The 15267-nt window shown below is 42.2% G+C and overlaps 1 protein-coding gene across 1 annotated transcript in view; it reads left to right on the top strand.

The window, feature by feature from the left end:
• stag2b (STAG2 cohesin complex component b) overlaps positions 1–15267 on the top strand; it is a 30002-nt gene extending 14735 nt beyond the window's left edge. Inside the window, exons 23-34 of the mRNA XM_083652399.1 lie at positions 423–515; positions 1766–1940; positions 5308–5447; positions 6333–6434; positions 6619–6767; positions 7976–8104; positions 8327–8553; positions 9298–9529; positions 10080–10187; positions 10762–10888; positions 11847–11924; positions 13404–15267. Of these exons, the coding sequence (XP_083508525.1) occupies positions 423–515; positions 1766–1940; positions 5308–5447; positions 6333–6434; positions 6619–6767; positions 7976–8104; positions 8327–8553; positions 9298–9529; positions 10080–10187; positions 10762–10888; positions 11847–11924; positions 13404–13427 (1584 nt within the window). The 3' untranslated portion in view covers positions 13428–15267. The remainder of the gene's footprint in view (positions 1–422; positions 516–1765; positions 1941–5307; positions 5448–6332; positions 6435–6618; positions 6768–7975; positions 8105–8326; positions 8554–9297; positions 9530–10079; positions 10188–10761; positions 10889–11846; positions 11925–13403) is intronic.

Here is a 15267-nt window from a genome sequence, read left to right as displayed (position 1 = left end):
CTGATGGCTGGCATCCGGTCGGCATAACGTTAGTTACAAATTAAGCACGTTGACGGTGTTTTCTCACTGCCAGTAGGGGTTGACAGATACTAGCTAGTCCGGCCGGTCACACAGCCAGCGCTCCTCACTGCTCTGTGAATTTTTCCAAATAGATGTTATTCTGATAAACTGGTCACATATTTGGAATATATGTTACGTTCTCATCTCAGCAGTTTGTGTGTTTGTTTTTGTTTTTTGCTTGAGAACCGCTTTTTGGCAAGTCTAAAAATGATGAAGGTAGGAGCAATCTACTTCCGGGTCTAAAACGGAATAACGCTTACAACATGACGTTATGCAGAAGTGTCCTGATATGGGCAAATGATAAGGTGAATAGGTGTAGCGTGTATGATGTTAACAACTGCTCAACTCCTTTTGCAAATTAGGAGGACATGGTGACCCTGAGGAAGCAGATGAGGGCATTCTGTATGATGTGTCAGCGCTACCTCACCAATGTCAACACAGCGGTCAAAGAACAGGTATGTGGCATTAAAACTAGGGATGCACATTTTACACAAATTCCGGGATCGATCATTGGTAATGTTAACGATCAATCAATCGAGTAAATGTAATTCAAAATACAAAATTTTCCAAACAATACCAAATGCGTTTTTTCCTCAATAAAACCTTTATTTATACAGCAGCAACAGTATATTTCTCACAGCATTGCATAGCATAGCCTATGCTATGAAACACATAAAAACGTACAGGCATAACTTTTAGACATGTCAACATTTGCCCAGAATCTGTGCTGCGGCCGCTGCCTAGGTCCAACAAGGGATCATTTACAGCAGATTGTTTATTTTTTCTGCTCACCATGCGTCGCAGCTCTTAAACACTGATGTCGAGTTGCACAGCTCCAGTCCAGGTGAGACTAGGATCCAGGCAATTTATCCGAATGAATATTGTTCAAGTGATTGTTGTTGTAGGTGTACACAGAATCACAGGTAGGCATCATGTCCTTTTCTATAACCCCGCAGATCGATTGGGTTATTTTTTATTTTTAAAACAATAAACGAGAGAGTCAGGCTGTAACGTTATAAACATTTATTCTCAGACAGCTAGTACGCTCGTCAACAGCGGAAGCTTCACTCTCGTTACCCATACACATCTTGTTCTACGGCAACTCTTGAGGGGACAAACACAGAGCCTCGCATACCAAACACTGAACAGTCTGTTACAGTGATATCATTGCGCCCTCTGGAGGATCATTGAAAAATGATTTGAAAACACCGTTCTACTGACAGAATCCACGTTTGCTTTTGTTGTTGTTTTGATCGAGTAAATTCTCACATGCTCGAGTAAATCCTTAACGAGCCAGTAATCGAGCTTCGAATAATTGTGTGCATCCCTAATTAAAACCCCAGCGCTACATAGGCTTCTGGTCTTCTAATAATCATATTTGTATGTATGGGACTTTTAGAAATCTACTACTATGAATGCTAATGCTAAAAGTGAGTTTTAAGAAGTGATTAGAAGATGATAATTAACGAGCCTAATCTCTGTGGGAAACGTAATTTGAAAGTTTAGGAACCCTGATTGCAACGGCCCAATCACCTCTTGTTTTTAGTCTAGATTTTCATTTTAGTCTAGATTTTCAAACGTAAAGCTCTAATCAGACTCATCAATTGCAAGTTGCTCTTTTCTATAACACAGATTTAGCCACATCTGTCTGCACACTGACTTTTACCATTTTGTCATCTATATATTTTCCCCCTCTCTCCTGCAGGCATTCACCATCCTGTGTGATGTTCTGATGATCTTCAGCCACCAGATGGTGTCCGGAGGCAGGGAGCATCTGGAGCCCCTGGTCTACTCTCCAGAGGACTCGCTGCAGACTGAACTGCTTTCCTTCATCCTAAACCATGTCTTCATAGACCAGGATGATGACACAAACAGCACAGGTACAGTAATGCAAAAAACATGCTACAACGTCAGCCTCCACTCGGAGCCTTGCCGATGGCAGCTAGACCTCTATACTCGAACGTCAGTTTGACGAGGGGGTTGCAGTGGAGTCCCCAGCAAAATGAGTACCGGTAAATTGAGTGATTTCACTATGATTTCAATGACTAGAAGTTTGTCCAAGGAGAGAATGTAGTGCATATACTTGGTAATAGCTTTTACTCTGTCCTGTTATCTCCCCATCAACATTATATTATACTTGCACTGTTCGCTACGTCACATTTTCAGGGTGCTGCACACCAGCTGTGCCGGCAGGCTCGCCAGCCGCGGCGCAACCCTCGGTGCCTACGACACTGTAGCATGGTTTCCAGTTAAAGATGACTAAACAATACATACTCTTGACACTCTCAGTCTCTCTACACAAGTAAAACTGCAACACCCCATCCAAGGGAATAATAATCATAAAGTAAAATATCACATTTCAAATAAGTGGCAGTTAATAAAAAAAAAAAAGATTCAGCGAATGACATCCCAATCTTTCTTATAGAATTTTTAGATTTTGGGGTTGGGGATCATTGTGCTCAAGATCAATTAAAGTATGTAGTTTAAAGGATAAGGCTGGTGTTTTTAAATCTGTGTTTCCCCCACATAGACTTGGTACCAAGTATATTATGTTTACTACACCCCCCCCCCCCCCCCCCCCCCCACACACACACGCACGCATACACGCACACACACACACACACACACACACACACACACACACACACACACACACACACAGAGTCTGCCTTGCTGCCAAGTCCTCATTTCGTTGCTTTGCTTACCATACATTGTACTGTGGCATGTGACAAATAAAACTTTGAACTGCTGTTATAAAGAAAATGTACTTTAGCCTAGAGGGGAGCATGAGCAAATGTAAAGGAAGTGCTATTTTTGTGCCATCCTGTGTCTGACGTGTTCTGTGGTTTACTCTGTGTCTGACGTGGCCTGTGGTTTACTCTGTGTCTGACGTGGCCTGTGGTTTATCCTGTGTCTGACGTGGCCTGTGGTTTACTCTGTGTCTGACGTGGCCTGTGGTTTATCCTGTGTCTGACGTGGTCTGTGGTTTACTCTGTGGTTTACTCTGTGTCTGACGTGGCCTGTGGTTTACTCTGTGTCTGACGTGGCCTGTGGTTTACTCTGTGTCTGACATGGTCTGTGGTTTACTCTGTGTCTGACGTGGCCTGTGGTTTACTCTGTGTCTGACGTGGCCTGTGGTTTACTCTGTGGTTTACTCTGTGTCTGACGTGGCCTGTGGTTTACTCTGTGTCTGACGTGGCCTGTGGTTTACTCTGTGTCTGACGTGGCCTGTGGTTTACTCTGTGTCTGACGTGGTCTGTGGTTTACTCTGTGGTTTACTCTGTGTCTGACGTGGCCTGTGGTTTACTCTGTGTCTGATGTGGCCTGTGGTTTACTCTGTGTCTGATGTGGCCTGTGGTTTACTCTGTGTCTGATGTGGCCTGTGGTTTACTCTGTGTCTGATGTGGCCTGTGGTTTACTCTGTGTCTGATGTGGTCTGTGGTTTACTCTGTGGTTTACTCTGTGCTTTACTCTGTGGTTTACTCTGTGGTTTACTCTGTGCTTTACTCTGTGCTTTACTCTGTGCTTTACTCTGTGCTTTACTCTGTGCTTTACTCTGTGCTTTACTCTGTGCTTTACTCTGTGCTTTACTCTGTGCTTTACTCTGTGCTTTACTCTGTGCTTTACTCTGTGCTTTACTCTGTGCTTTACTCTGTGCTTTACTCTGTGCTTTACTCTGTGGTTTACTCTGTGCTTTACTCTGTGGTTTACTCTGTGCTTTACTCTGTGCTTTACTCTGTGGTTTACTCTGTGCTTTACTCTGTGCTTTACTCTGTGGTTTACTCTGTGCTTTACTCTGTGCTTTACTCTGTGCTTTACTCTGTGCTTTACTCTGTGCTTTACTCTGTGCTTTACTCTGTGCTTTACTCTGTGCTTTACTCTGTGCTTTACTCTGTGCTTTACTCTGTGTTTACTCTGTGCTTTACTCTGTGCTTTACTCTGTGCTTTACTCTGTGGTTTACTCTGTGCTTTACTCTGTGCTTTACTCTGTGCTTTACTCTGTGCTTTACTCTGTGCTTTACTCTGTGCTTTACTCTGTGCTTTACTCTGTGTTTACTCTGTGCTTTACTCTGTGCTTTACTCTGTGCTTTACTCTGTGCTTTACTCTGTGGTTTACTCTGTGCTTTACTCTGTGCTTTACTCTGTGCTTTACTCTGTGCTTTACTCTGTGCTTTACTCTGTGTTTACTCTGTGCTTTACTCTGTGCTTTACTCTGTGCTTTACTCTGTGGTTTACTCTGTGCTTTACTCTGTGCTTTACTCTGTGCTTTACTCTGTGCTTTACTCTGTGCTTTACTCTGTGCTTTACTCTGTGGTTTACTCTGTGCTTTACTCTGTGCTTTACTCTGTGCTTTACTCTGTGCTTTACTCTGTGCTTTACTCTGTGGTTTACTCTGTGGTTTACTCTGTGCTTTACTCTGTGCTTTACTCTTTCTTTCTTTCTTTATTGGTTTATTGTGACGGGACAATGCACATTAATGGACATGTTCAGAAATACAGAAGCCTCTATATACAAAAACATGTAAATATGCCGGAGTTAGCTAATGCTAATTTACATCCGTTGTCCCCAATAAATATCAAAACAGTCACTCATTTCATTCATTCAACGCACAGACTGAAATATACATGTAACGTGTCATCGCAAAAGATACCACAGCATTACAGACATCAAGATTACAGCAAAACACAGACAGGATGTACGCAACAAACTGATATACCTGTAGCGTGTCATCGCAAGAGATACCACACATTACAGACATCAAAATTACAGCAAAACACAGACAGGATGTACATGCAGCATGTCAGTGCTAAGAGAAGAATACTACACCTTCCATTCGACAGGTTACAAGATAACAATACATAGAAACAATATGAAGGCTACTCTACTCTCTCTTAAGTGTTACACTTAAGTGGTGAAGTGCCTAGTGCAGGAAGAGAAGAAGATTTGGAAGGCAGCTATTAAGCTAGTGTTCACAAATTTGGTTTGTTTTAAGCCATATTTTGAGCTGGCTTTTGAATGCCGCAAAAGTGGGGCTTTCCCTAATAGCCATAGGAAGTGTGTTCCAGCTAGTGCTGCCACTCTGTGCTTTACTCTGTGCTTTACTCTGTGGTTTACTCTCTCTGTGGTTTACTCTGTGCTTTACTCTGTGGTTTACTCTGTGCTTTACTCTGTGGTTTACTCTGTGCTTTACTCTGTGGTTTACTCTCTCTGTGGTTTACTCTGTGCTTTACTCTGTGGTTTACTCAGATGGGCAACAGGACGACGAGGCGGGCAAGATTGAAGCTCTGCACAAGAGGAGGAACCTGTTGGCCGCTTACTGTAAACTAATTATCTACTGTGTGGTGGAAATGAGGACTGGTGCAGACATCTTCAAACAGTACATGAGGGTAAGACTGGCTTTACTCAGCTTTTACACTTTTTCTTCATTACAGTCACACTCGTATCTTATAGCCATGGATAAGTGCGACTCACTGGTCTCGTTCAGTGACTTGCTCTAGCTCAGCCATTCTCAAACTTAACAATGCCCTGGCCCACTTTGAAATCTGAAAATCTTCAAATTGGCTGGTTTATGTCATAGAAATCACAAATTACCTATGCCAGTAAAACATTTCTTGGGTTTAATTTACTCTTTCTGTCTGTGGGAAAGAATGTTGTTTCTTGCTGAGAAAAGACTTTTAGTCTTCCCAGAGGGATAAGCACTAAGAACCTTCTGGATGTTCCCCAATGTATCAATAAATGTTCCTCATGTATCTACTACTGTATCATTGTAACATATTTGAATAAGAACTCCAGCTTTCAATTTGTTTCATTTTATGACAAACAAATGTTATCTGAGCTCGCACTTCTGCAATGTTCCACTGTAAAGACATGAGACACAGAATGATGCTCTTGCCTTTTCTACTCCTATCATTTTGATGAAGCGATTTGTGCCATTGTTCGAACAATTAGATGCAACAAGAAAGACCACTCTTTTCTCAAGTGGGAGAAAGGGTTAAATAGAGGGAGACTCCCGCAAAAATCTGGATTGTTTGCAGGTACTCGCAGGTCACGGCCCACCTGCAGTACATCCATGGCCCACCAGTGGGCCCACACTTTATGAATCACTGGGACCTAGAGCAGTTATTCCCTAGGCCTAGAGTCTAGGTCATGGACACATTTACTGTTGCATTTATATAATGTCTCTCTAAGACAGTAGACATGCAAATTAGCTCACTTACTGGCTATAATTCAATATGGCTGTTTTGTTAATGTATCTCTCTCTCTCTCTCTAGTATTACAATGACTATGGTGACATCATCAAGGAAACCATGAGTAAGACTCGGCAAATCGACAAGATCCAGTGTGCCAAGACACTTATCATCAGTTTACAGCAGGTCAGTGTACATTTTTTTTATTTTTTTATTTAACCTTTATTTATCCAGGGAGGACCATTGAGAGCATGCTCTCTTTTTCAAGAGAGGCTGTGACCTTCCTCCTAAATCATATTGATTACACATGATAATCATGTACATTACATTGAAATAGTTGATCTGATTTTTCACCTCTTTCTTCCGTCAGCTCTTCAATGAAATGCTGTCCGACCTGGGTCATGGATTCGATCGCTCGTCGTCTTCATTCTGTGGGATCAAAGAGTTGGCCCGTCGTTTCTCGCTCACGTTCGGTCTTGACCAGGTCAAAACCAGAGACGCCATTGCTATGCTGCACAAGTGAGGCTCCACTCTGCTCTGGTTACATTGCACATGTTAGAATTTTGGCCTTGTGTTTGGGATCTCTAAACTGTCACATTTGAGACTATTGAGAAATAAATACTATTTTGCCTCTGTAATGCCACGGTATATTTCCCCTGCCTTTTGGACAGGGTTAAGTAGTATAGCCTCATAGTGGGTTCTTCCCATTCCTATGCACTGCGAGCGCAAAAAACATTCTAGTCAAAGAGGAGGCTGTGTAGACCCACTCTGAAGCCATAATAACCCATATATTAGGCAGATATTGGCCAGTCACTGTTGTCTTGAATTGTCTAGTGGCCACTATATGATCAATAATAATAATAATAATAATAATGATTGGATTTATATAGCGCTTTTCTAGACACCCAAAGCGCTTCACAGAAATCATTATTCATTCACACCATTCGTACCAGTGGTGGTAAGCTACGGGTGATGTAGCCACAGCTGCCCTGGGGAAGACTGACGGAAGCGTGGCAGCCATTTCGCGCCTACGGCCCCTCCGACCACCACCAACATTCATAGACATTCATACCCATTCATACGAGGCAATGAGGGTTAAGTGTCTTGCCCAAGGACACAACGACAACAGCTGGGAGGGAGCGGGATTCGAACCGCCAACCCTTGAGTCATTGGCCGACCTGCTCTACCTCCCGAGCTAATGCCGTCCCTCGCAGTTTGCAATATGCAGTTTGTTTGATCAAATATTGATCAAACAATACTAGAGTGGTTGTCTAATCAGAATTAATTCTAAAGTGATATGATTTGACTCCACACATGTATTCAGGAATGTTTTATTGCAATCCTAATCATAATGTCCTGGGTTTCAATTAAGTTTTAGTTTAAATGTATGTTTGAATATTGTTTCAGAAGGTTTTCTGCCCTGCCAAGAACAACATTCTGGGGAAACACTTAATATTAAGAATTTCTGGGGGGGAAATTGGCACAAAATCTGTCAAGTTTCAAGATATAAAATATTATATATATTTTATCCTATCCCCAATTTTAATCAAAAATAGTGGTGTCAGTTTCAACCTTCAAAAACCCATATTGGCCGAACCCCATTACATGCTGGGATTTGAATATGCAATAGTATTGCATATTCAAATGGGTATTTTTTTTGCTAAAACCCTGTTCAGTACTGTGTCCATGCTCACTCTGTCTTCCTCTCTGTGTCTGCCTTCTTTCAGAGATGGTATAGAGTTTGCGTTCAAGGAGCCTAGCCCTCAGGGAGAAGGCAACCCTCCCCTCAACCTGGCCTTCTTGGACATCCTCAGCGAGTTCTCCTCCAAGCTCATGAAACAAGACAAGAGGACTGTGTAAGTCTGCCTGCAAAGACGGCCGGGAAGCTATAGTGTCTCAGCACAACAGGTGTTCATGACAACTGGAGCAACTGGTGTTTCTGTTGTGCGAGTGTTTGGCGTGAGGCCCCCTCCCTCCAGTTGGAATGTGCACCTGGTTTTGTGTGTGGTGTCTGTCTTTTGTATGCATGGTTGCGTGAGTCTGCCTCTCTGACGCCCCCCTCTCCCTCTCCTCCCCAGCCACATGTACCTGGAGCGCTTCATGACGTTCCAGATGGCACTGCAGCGAGAGGACTGCTGGCTCCCGCTCATCTCCTACAGGAACTCCCTGCAGGCTGGTGGTGACGACGACACCATGTCTGTGATGAGCGGCTATTCCAGCAGAGGTTCCTCGATCCGCTCCAAGAAGACCAAACCACCTGTCGTTGCAGCAGGAACCTCGGCAGCCAAGAGGAAGCTGCCAGAAGGTAGAGAGCACATGGGAAGGAACAAGATCAAAAACATTAATAGCACTTTGCAGTTCTTCTTTCCTTTCCCTTTTTTCATTTTTCATGTTTACTCCTCGAGATAATTGTTTATTTTCTACAGGCAGCAACATGTAAAAAAAAACGCCTCAGAGATCATTATGAGCTCTTCTGTTATGAACTATATGCATCTGTCACCCCCCCCCCCCCCCGTGTCCCACACACAGTAAAGGTCTAGAGTAGGCCAGCCATAATGTTAGGAAAGTGGAGTTGGAGCCCAGATTAACCCAGATGCGTCCCCAGCAGCCTGGTTGATGGAAGAGGAGATTAAACAGCAGATGGTAGGAGAGAGCCAGAAGAGTCAAATGCTCCTTAAAAATCACACAGGGCCACTGAAATCTGCATCTGGGCCAAAGCATGTAGTGTGTCAGCACACACGTATCTATTGGCGCCTGAAGATGTCTTCAGAATAATTAATTTATGTTAACAAATAAAAAATATATAGAATTTAATTGACAAGGGAGCATGATTCACTGATAGGTGGTAGGAAAAAAACTGAAGTGGTCATTGACCAAATGACTGGTTAGTGATCTTTACACTGGAACATTTTGAGAACCACTGCCTTAGTGTGTTAAACACATTCTATATGTGTTTAACACACATATAGAATATGTGTGTGTTAAACAAGTATGTGTGCAATGTTTTTGTTTGTGTGTTTGTGTAACTGTTTTGCCCCTTCGCTTCCAGAGGAGAGCAGCAGCAGCAGTGAGGTGTGGCAGCAGAGTATCCAGACCCCAGTCATGATGCCGTCCCCACACCTCACCTCCACCGCCATACGGGACCCTAAGAGGGGCCGTGACGACAGCTTCATGGGGGTCTACGCCCTTCCTCACGAGCAGCCGCAGCCACAGCCCCACCAACTCCCACCGCATCATCAACAACAGACGCCTCAGCTCCACCAGACACCCATGGATTACAAGTATGGATGCCTCACTTCACTACTGCAACCCGGGGACCAACATGAACTTTTCCCCTCAATATCATGTCAGAAACCCCCTGGATGCAAGGAAGCTTCCACTTCCTCCAAACAAAAAGACAAATTGTTTTAATTGATCGTCCGTTAAGTCCTTGCATCCTAATGCTACCTACTACTCAAGACATTTTGCAAACGTAGGAAGGCTCATATCCGAGCCCATCGTTCAGTCCAGTGGATTGCTTATTCCTTGGGAATGGGATCAGAGGGCTAGAATATGTGCCAGAATACATTAGGATAGAGTTCAGCGTAATTTCCCATTTGCACGCTATTCATTTTGGGGGCAAATGCTAGCAAAATACTTGTACTTAGTGGGCTGCCAAGTGCTGCACTGCCCTCTTGGGACACTGAGGGACTAGTTTACTGGCCCACTCAGACTTTTTAGTGGCTCCAAGCCAGTGAGCTTGGAGTGCGTATTGTTGGACCTGATATTATTGTGTTATCTCCAGTTCAACCACCAAAGGCACGCCTTCCTAAGATGTGTCCGTGTGTTTAGTTCCCAGGTGACGTGGATGCTGGCCCAGAGACAACAGGAAGAGGCACGCCAGCAGCAGGAAAGAGCCATGAACTACGCCAAGCTCAGGACCAATCTGCAGCATGCTATGTAAGAGATACACACACACACACACACACACACACACACAGGTTGACTAAAGTTGGGCTCAGATTACAAGATTTTTTCGCCAATTTATCCCAGATTTGCCCCTCCCGTGAATCAGGGGAGATACCTGGACCGCCACAGAGTTTGGCACAGAGTATCTGCTAATGTGAGCTGTGTACAGATCAAATTTGAACCCTCCCGAACCGTCCGAAGATGCATCGGAGCCGCCCCGATCATTTCTAACCTGTCTGATATTTGCGAGTATCTGCACGGCGATGTTACGTCATTATGCCTTTGAACATTGGATAATACCACAACACTGGCCAGGACAGCTGACTCGTTAGGCAAGATAATCATCATAATATCGTGTAGTGTGTGATGCACCGTCATGTTCCAAACTTGTAGTGTGAGCTTGTTTGCGATTTGAGAGAAGAAAATATGTTAATTTTCTGTGTGATGCAACCCGATTTCAAAATCAGTTAGGATTTTAAAACAACTTGTAATTTATTTTGAGCCCAGCTTAATGATCTCTCTTTTCAAGTCCATTTACATCATTTCATATTGTTTGTTTGTGCAGTCGTCGTGGCACTGGTCTTATGGAGGAAGACGAAGAGCCCATCGTGGAGGACGTGATGATGTCATCTGAGGGTCGTATGGATGACCTGAACGAAGGCATGGATTTCGACACCATGGACATTGATCTGGTGAGATACAATTTTCACTGAATTAACTATGAATTTGTCCTTCATTCAGAATACAATGTTGTTTATGAAACGGATAGTTCCGATCCTTGATTATGATTGGCTGAACCGTGCTCGAAGCTGTTGTAAAATCCTCTGTAAATACTATAAACACACACACACGTGTGACCCCATCACAGTATTTCTGCGCCATGTTAGCTAGCTACGTTAGCTAAGCCTGCTGCCTACATGGCTGTAACAACGTTCGTCACCCTCAAAACTCCACTGAGTGACCAAAACATTAGCTAGTTAACCATTTCGAGTCACGCTCTTCCTATGGGGGGCATCAGCTTTAAAAATGTCTTGTCCGGTTGGATCATATCTCCGCAATAATGAGGTTATCCTTGCAGCTAAGCTACGAAGGGAATATTGTTTCCGGCGTAACTTGCGCTGTTTTTCTGGGCTTATCTGCTTGGTGTATAGCACAGAATCAGATGACGTGTGACTATACAGCAGGCGCTCATCGAATGTTGAACTGTCTGGAGGGGGACTTGAAGGACTACATTGCTTGGCGGAAGAACGATTATTTGTTATCAATGTTGCTTCTTTTTGTTGTTGCTCAAACCTTACCAGGTAGGCTAACAGAGATGTTTCAGCAACCGGTCACAGTGGCTAGTCCTTTTTCACCGTTTTACCAGCCAATTATATTTTTAGGGCCCTCCAAGTCCAAACAATGAGTGGTTGCCTGCCAAAGCTGCTGATAGAGAAGAAAATGTATCTAAATAATCTATGCATCGTAGCTATAAGTGCAACAACCTTTATATGTATTCAGCCCTGTTGGTCTGCACCTCACAAAATACAGGTGTGTGTGTGTCTGTCTGTCTTCCGTCCGTCCTTTAGAGAAGAAAAACTAACCAGCGTTTGGCTGGTGGTAATTTAATTTCCCGCCCTGCTCTCAACACACTTTGTCATTCTCTTCCAGCCACCCTCTAAGAACCGTCGTGAGAGATCTGAGCTGAAGCCAGACTACTTTGACCCTGCTTCTATCATGGATGAATCGGTAAGGAATGCCATCTCTTGTCTCCATATCATCTAGATTTGTTTTTACCTTGTGAGTTTATAAACGATCTGTAATGTTCTTGTGTTGTTTGAGCTCATCCTGACAGAAACGCTGTGGCGTAAAGAGTAGGACAGGACATGTATAGACATTCAGTGCTCCGCTCGCTATGTGTTGACTCAGAAATGTTAGGATGTTCTGTGCCAACTTGCAATACTTGATTTTAACTAAAGATAAAGAAAAAAGATCCTTGCAGAAATGTGTTTTCTCATAGCCAAACACTTTCCGTCTTGTTGCATTCAGCTCTATTTTCGATATGACGAACAACCCACTCCAGTCCAACTGAAAACAGTGTGTGCCTCGGTGCATATCTTGAGTCAGAATGACTTTTCCACAGTGCTGGAAGTGAAGTGGCTGAATATGCAGTTGTATTTTATAACGGAAGGCTGGAACGAGATGAAATACAACCAATGCGATGGAAAAAGTCGAAAATCTAGGCGGCTGCAGTTGTCTTTTTGCTGAGTCTGCTTCAGACCGTGTCAGCATTGTTTGCAAACTCCAATTTACTCAATAATAGCTGAGTCTGATTTAACCAGATCTCTATCCAATAATAGACAAATTAATTTTGTTTCATTTCTTTTTAGCCTTCTTATAAATCTAAACAGCTAATCCAGGCCACACGCTTGTTAGATTAAAAAAAAGCCACCCAGCCCTTTCTACCAACAATAGTCAGACCTCCATTACTCTCTCCCTTGTGAGAGTACCGTAATCACAGTGCAACCACAGTTTGATTCTCAGTTTGGTGCTCTGTATTACATTTAATCATTACAATATAAGCAACTTTTAGGAACTATTAGGGGGACAAATTACATGCATTAGTTTGTAGAAGCAAATATAGTTTGCTTTGCTATATGAAAAACAAATCAAGAAATAGTTGGGCATCTGTATTGAATTCTAAGTATTTTTAGTCGTAACAAAAATTTCCAAATGACACCCAGTCCGACTGAAGAGGGAAGCTCATTTTTGTCGTCGTCGTTGTCAGCCCCCCCCCCCGGGCAGGATGTCACATACTGAATCTGTTCTTAGTATTTGTGTGGTTTGCACTTGATTATTTGAATTCGTTCTTAGTGTTTGTGTGGCTTGCACCTGATGATTTAAATTCGTTCTTAGTGTTTGTGTGGCTTGCACCTGATGATTTAAATTCGTTCTTAGTGTTTGTGTGGCTTGCACCTGATGATTTGAATTCGTTCTTAGTGTTTGTGTGGCTTGCACCTGATGATTTAAATTCGTTCTTAGTGTTTGTGTGGCTTGCACCTGATGATTTGAATTCGTTCTTAGTGTTTGTGTGGCTTGCACCTGATGATTTGAATTCGTTCTTAGTGTTTGTGTGGTTTGCACTTGATTTGAATTCATTCTTAGTGTTTGTGTGGTTTGTACTTGGTGATTTGTTAATTAAAACTTGTTTTTATCTCTTCCTTCTAGGTCCTTGGGGTGTCCATGTTTTAAGCTAATATTTAGACGCTGGGAGAAGAGGAGAGACGCTTTGTATTTAAAGAGAATTTTAGATGCGAAAACAGAAGTGTTTTCTGTAAAAAAACAAAACAAAAAAACAAACAAAAAAAACATTTCTGGCTTGTACTCCACGTGGACCAATGACACCCACACTCAGTGTTGCTTGCTCAGAGAGGACTTTGTTTCAAATATTTACTTTTATAATCTTGGGTAAGCTCTTCCTGTTCAGAAATAGTGTGACAGGCCACTTCCAAACCTATTAGAAATGAGACATGTCTGAATAAAAAAATCCATAATAGCTTTTTGTTTTTATTTTTATTTTTTCAAATGGGGATGAATTGGTGTGTTTAACTTAAGAAACTTTTTTTTTTTATGTCTAACCCTTTTTATAATAGTAAGTAACCAGGTGTGAAGTAGTAATTTATAAACAGACTGTAGTAGCTTGCTTGTACTGTGTTAGCCAAGTGGACGGAGGTCTTTCTGTTTCTGTGCTCTTTTTTCCCTTTTTCATTTTTTAAGTTTCTTTCCCCCGTTGTTGGACCTGCTTTGTGGTCCTGATAACCACTGGTGGTTCAGATGGTGAGATGTCAAGTTGAATCAGTCAGGATCCCTTTAGTGCTGTGAAGATGCCCAGAGAGTCCGTTGAACGCTCCACACTGTTAAGCAGTAAGTCCTGAAGCTTACCCCAAGATCTGGACCACTCCCCAACACCATCTCCCAGAGAAATGTGCGTGCCCCCCCCCTCCTCCTCCCGACAGCGAGCAGAATTCTTCCCCGGTAGTGCCACTGTGTGGACTCTGGAAAAAAGCAGCACATTCAAAGAAAATCACATCATTTTTTTTTCTCTTGAAATCCAGCATAATAATGTTGAAATGGGTATCTCTACATTTTAAATAAAAGTTATATATGAATCGGTGCTGATTTTATAAATGTGCTTTTGTTTTTCTTATTTTCAAATTTTCAACCTTCAGTCACAAAGTTTGAGAAATGTGTAAGTAAACTTAAAAAAAATGAAAGAAGCATGTAAAGCCATGCATCAAGGAAGATTTTTAAATTTGTATTTTTATGGTTTTTCTTTGTCTTGATAATGTCTTCGGGTTTCTACCTTTTTTCCTATGTGTAAATTAGTTTGGATAAAACTAATGAAAAGACTTGTGAAATTCAGCTTTAAGGTTTCTCAACATGAAAAGTCCTGTCACTAAATACTTAAATTTCAAATGTGCAAACCGAAAGCTAGACATTCAGACCCTACTGAAGGTGAACGTTATTCAGCAGTGCTCTGGCAGCTAGACTAAGCTTAGATTTTGACACATACTTATCATACACACAAGTTTAATGAAATGTTTTGTCTACTGAGGTATTTACTTTGTAGTCATTCCATGCCTAAGCCTTAAACATGCTTGAGAAGGTCACCTTCTCTCACAGTAATCTTCCATGTCAGAGGATCAGTCATGTTTAAAGGTGGATAATTGGCTTCTTAGGACATGAAACGAGGTGGTCAGATGTAATGTGATAAAGTAGATGAACAGCCTGTGTGTGTTTTGCCTAATTATTTTATGTAAGTAAAAAAAAAAAAATCTTTTAAGGAAAAAGTACTGTTTATTGTTTGTTACTTACCACTACATTGGTATAAATTCTTATTAGATCATGTGTATATATACAAAATTTCAAGCTTTATTATTCCCGCCCCCTCTTTCGGCCATTTGTGTTTTATTTTCTCTGCACTCTTACCTACACTCTGAGTTGTTTATTCCCCCAATCCTCTTTCACTCGCTCTGTTTCTGATTTGTACTTGTCTGGAGACAGTAACTTTTGAATAAAAATCAACACATTT

Source organism: Poromitra crassiceps (assembly GCF_964638095.1).
Source record: "Poromitra crassiceps genome assembly, chromosome: 15".
NCBI classification, from domain to species: Eukaryota; Metazoa; Chordata; class Actinopteri; order Beryciformes; family Melamphaidae; genus Poromitra; species Poromitra crassiceps.
This window is presented reverse-complemented; position numbering and strand designations above follow the sequence as displayed.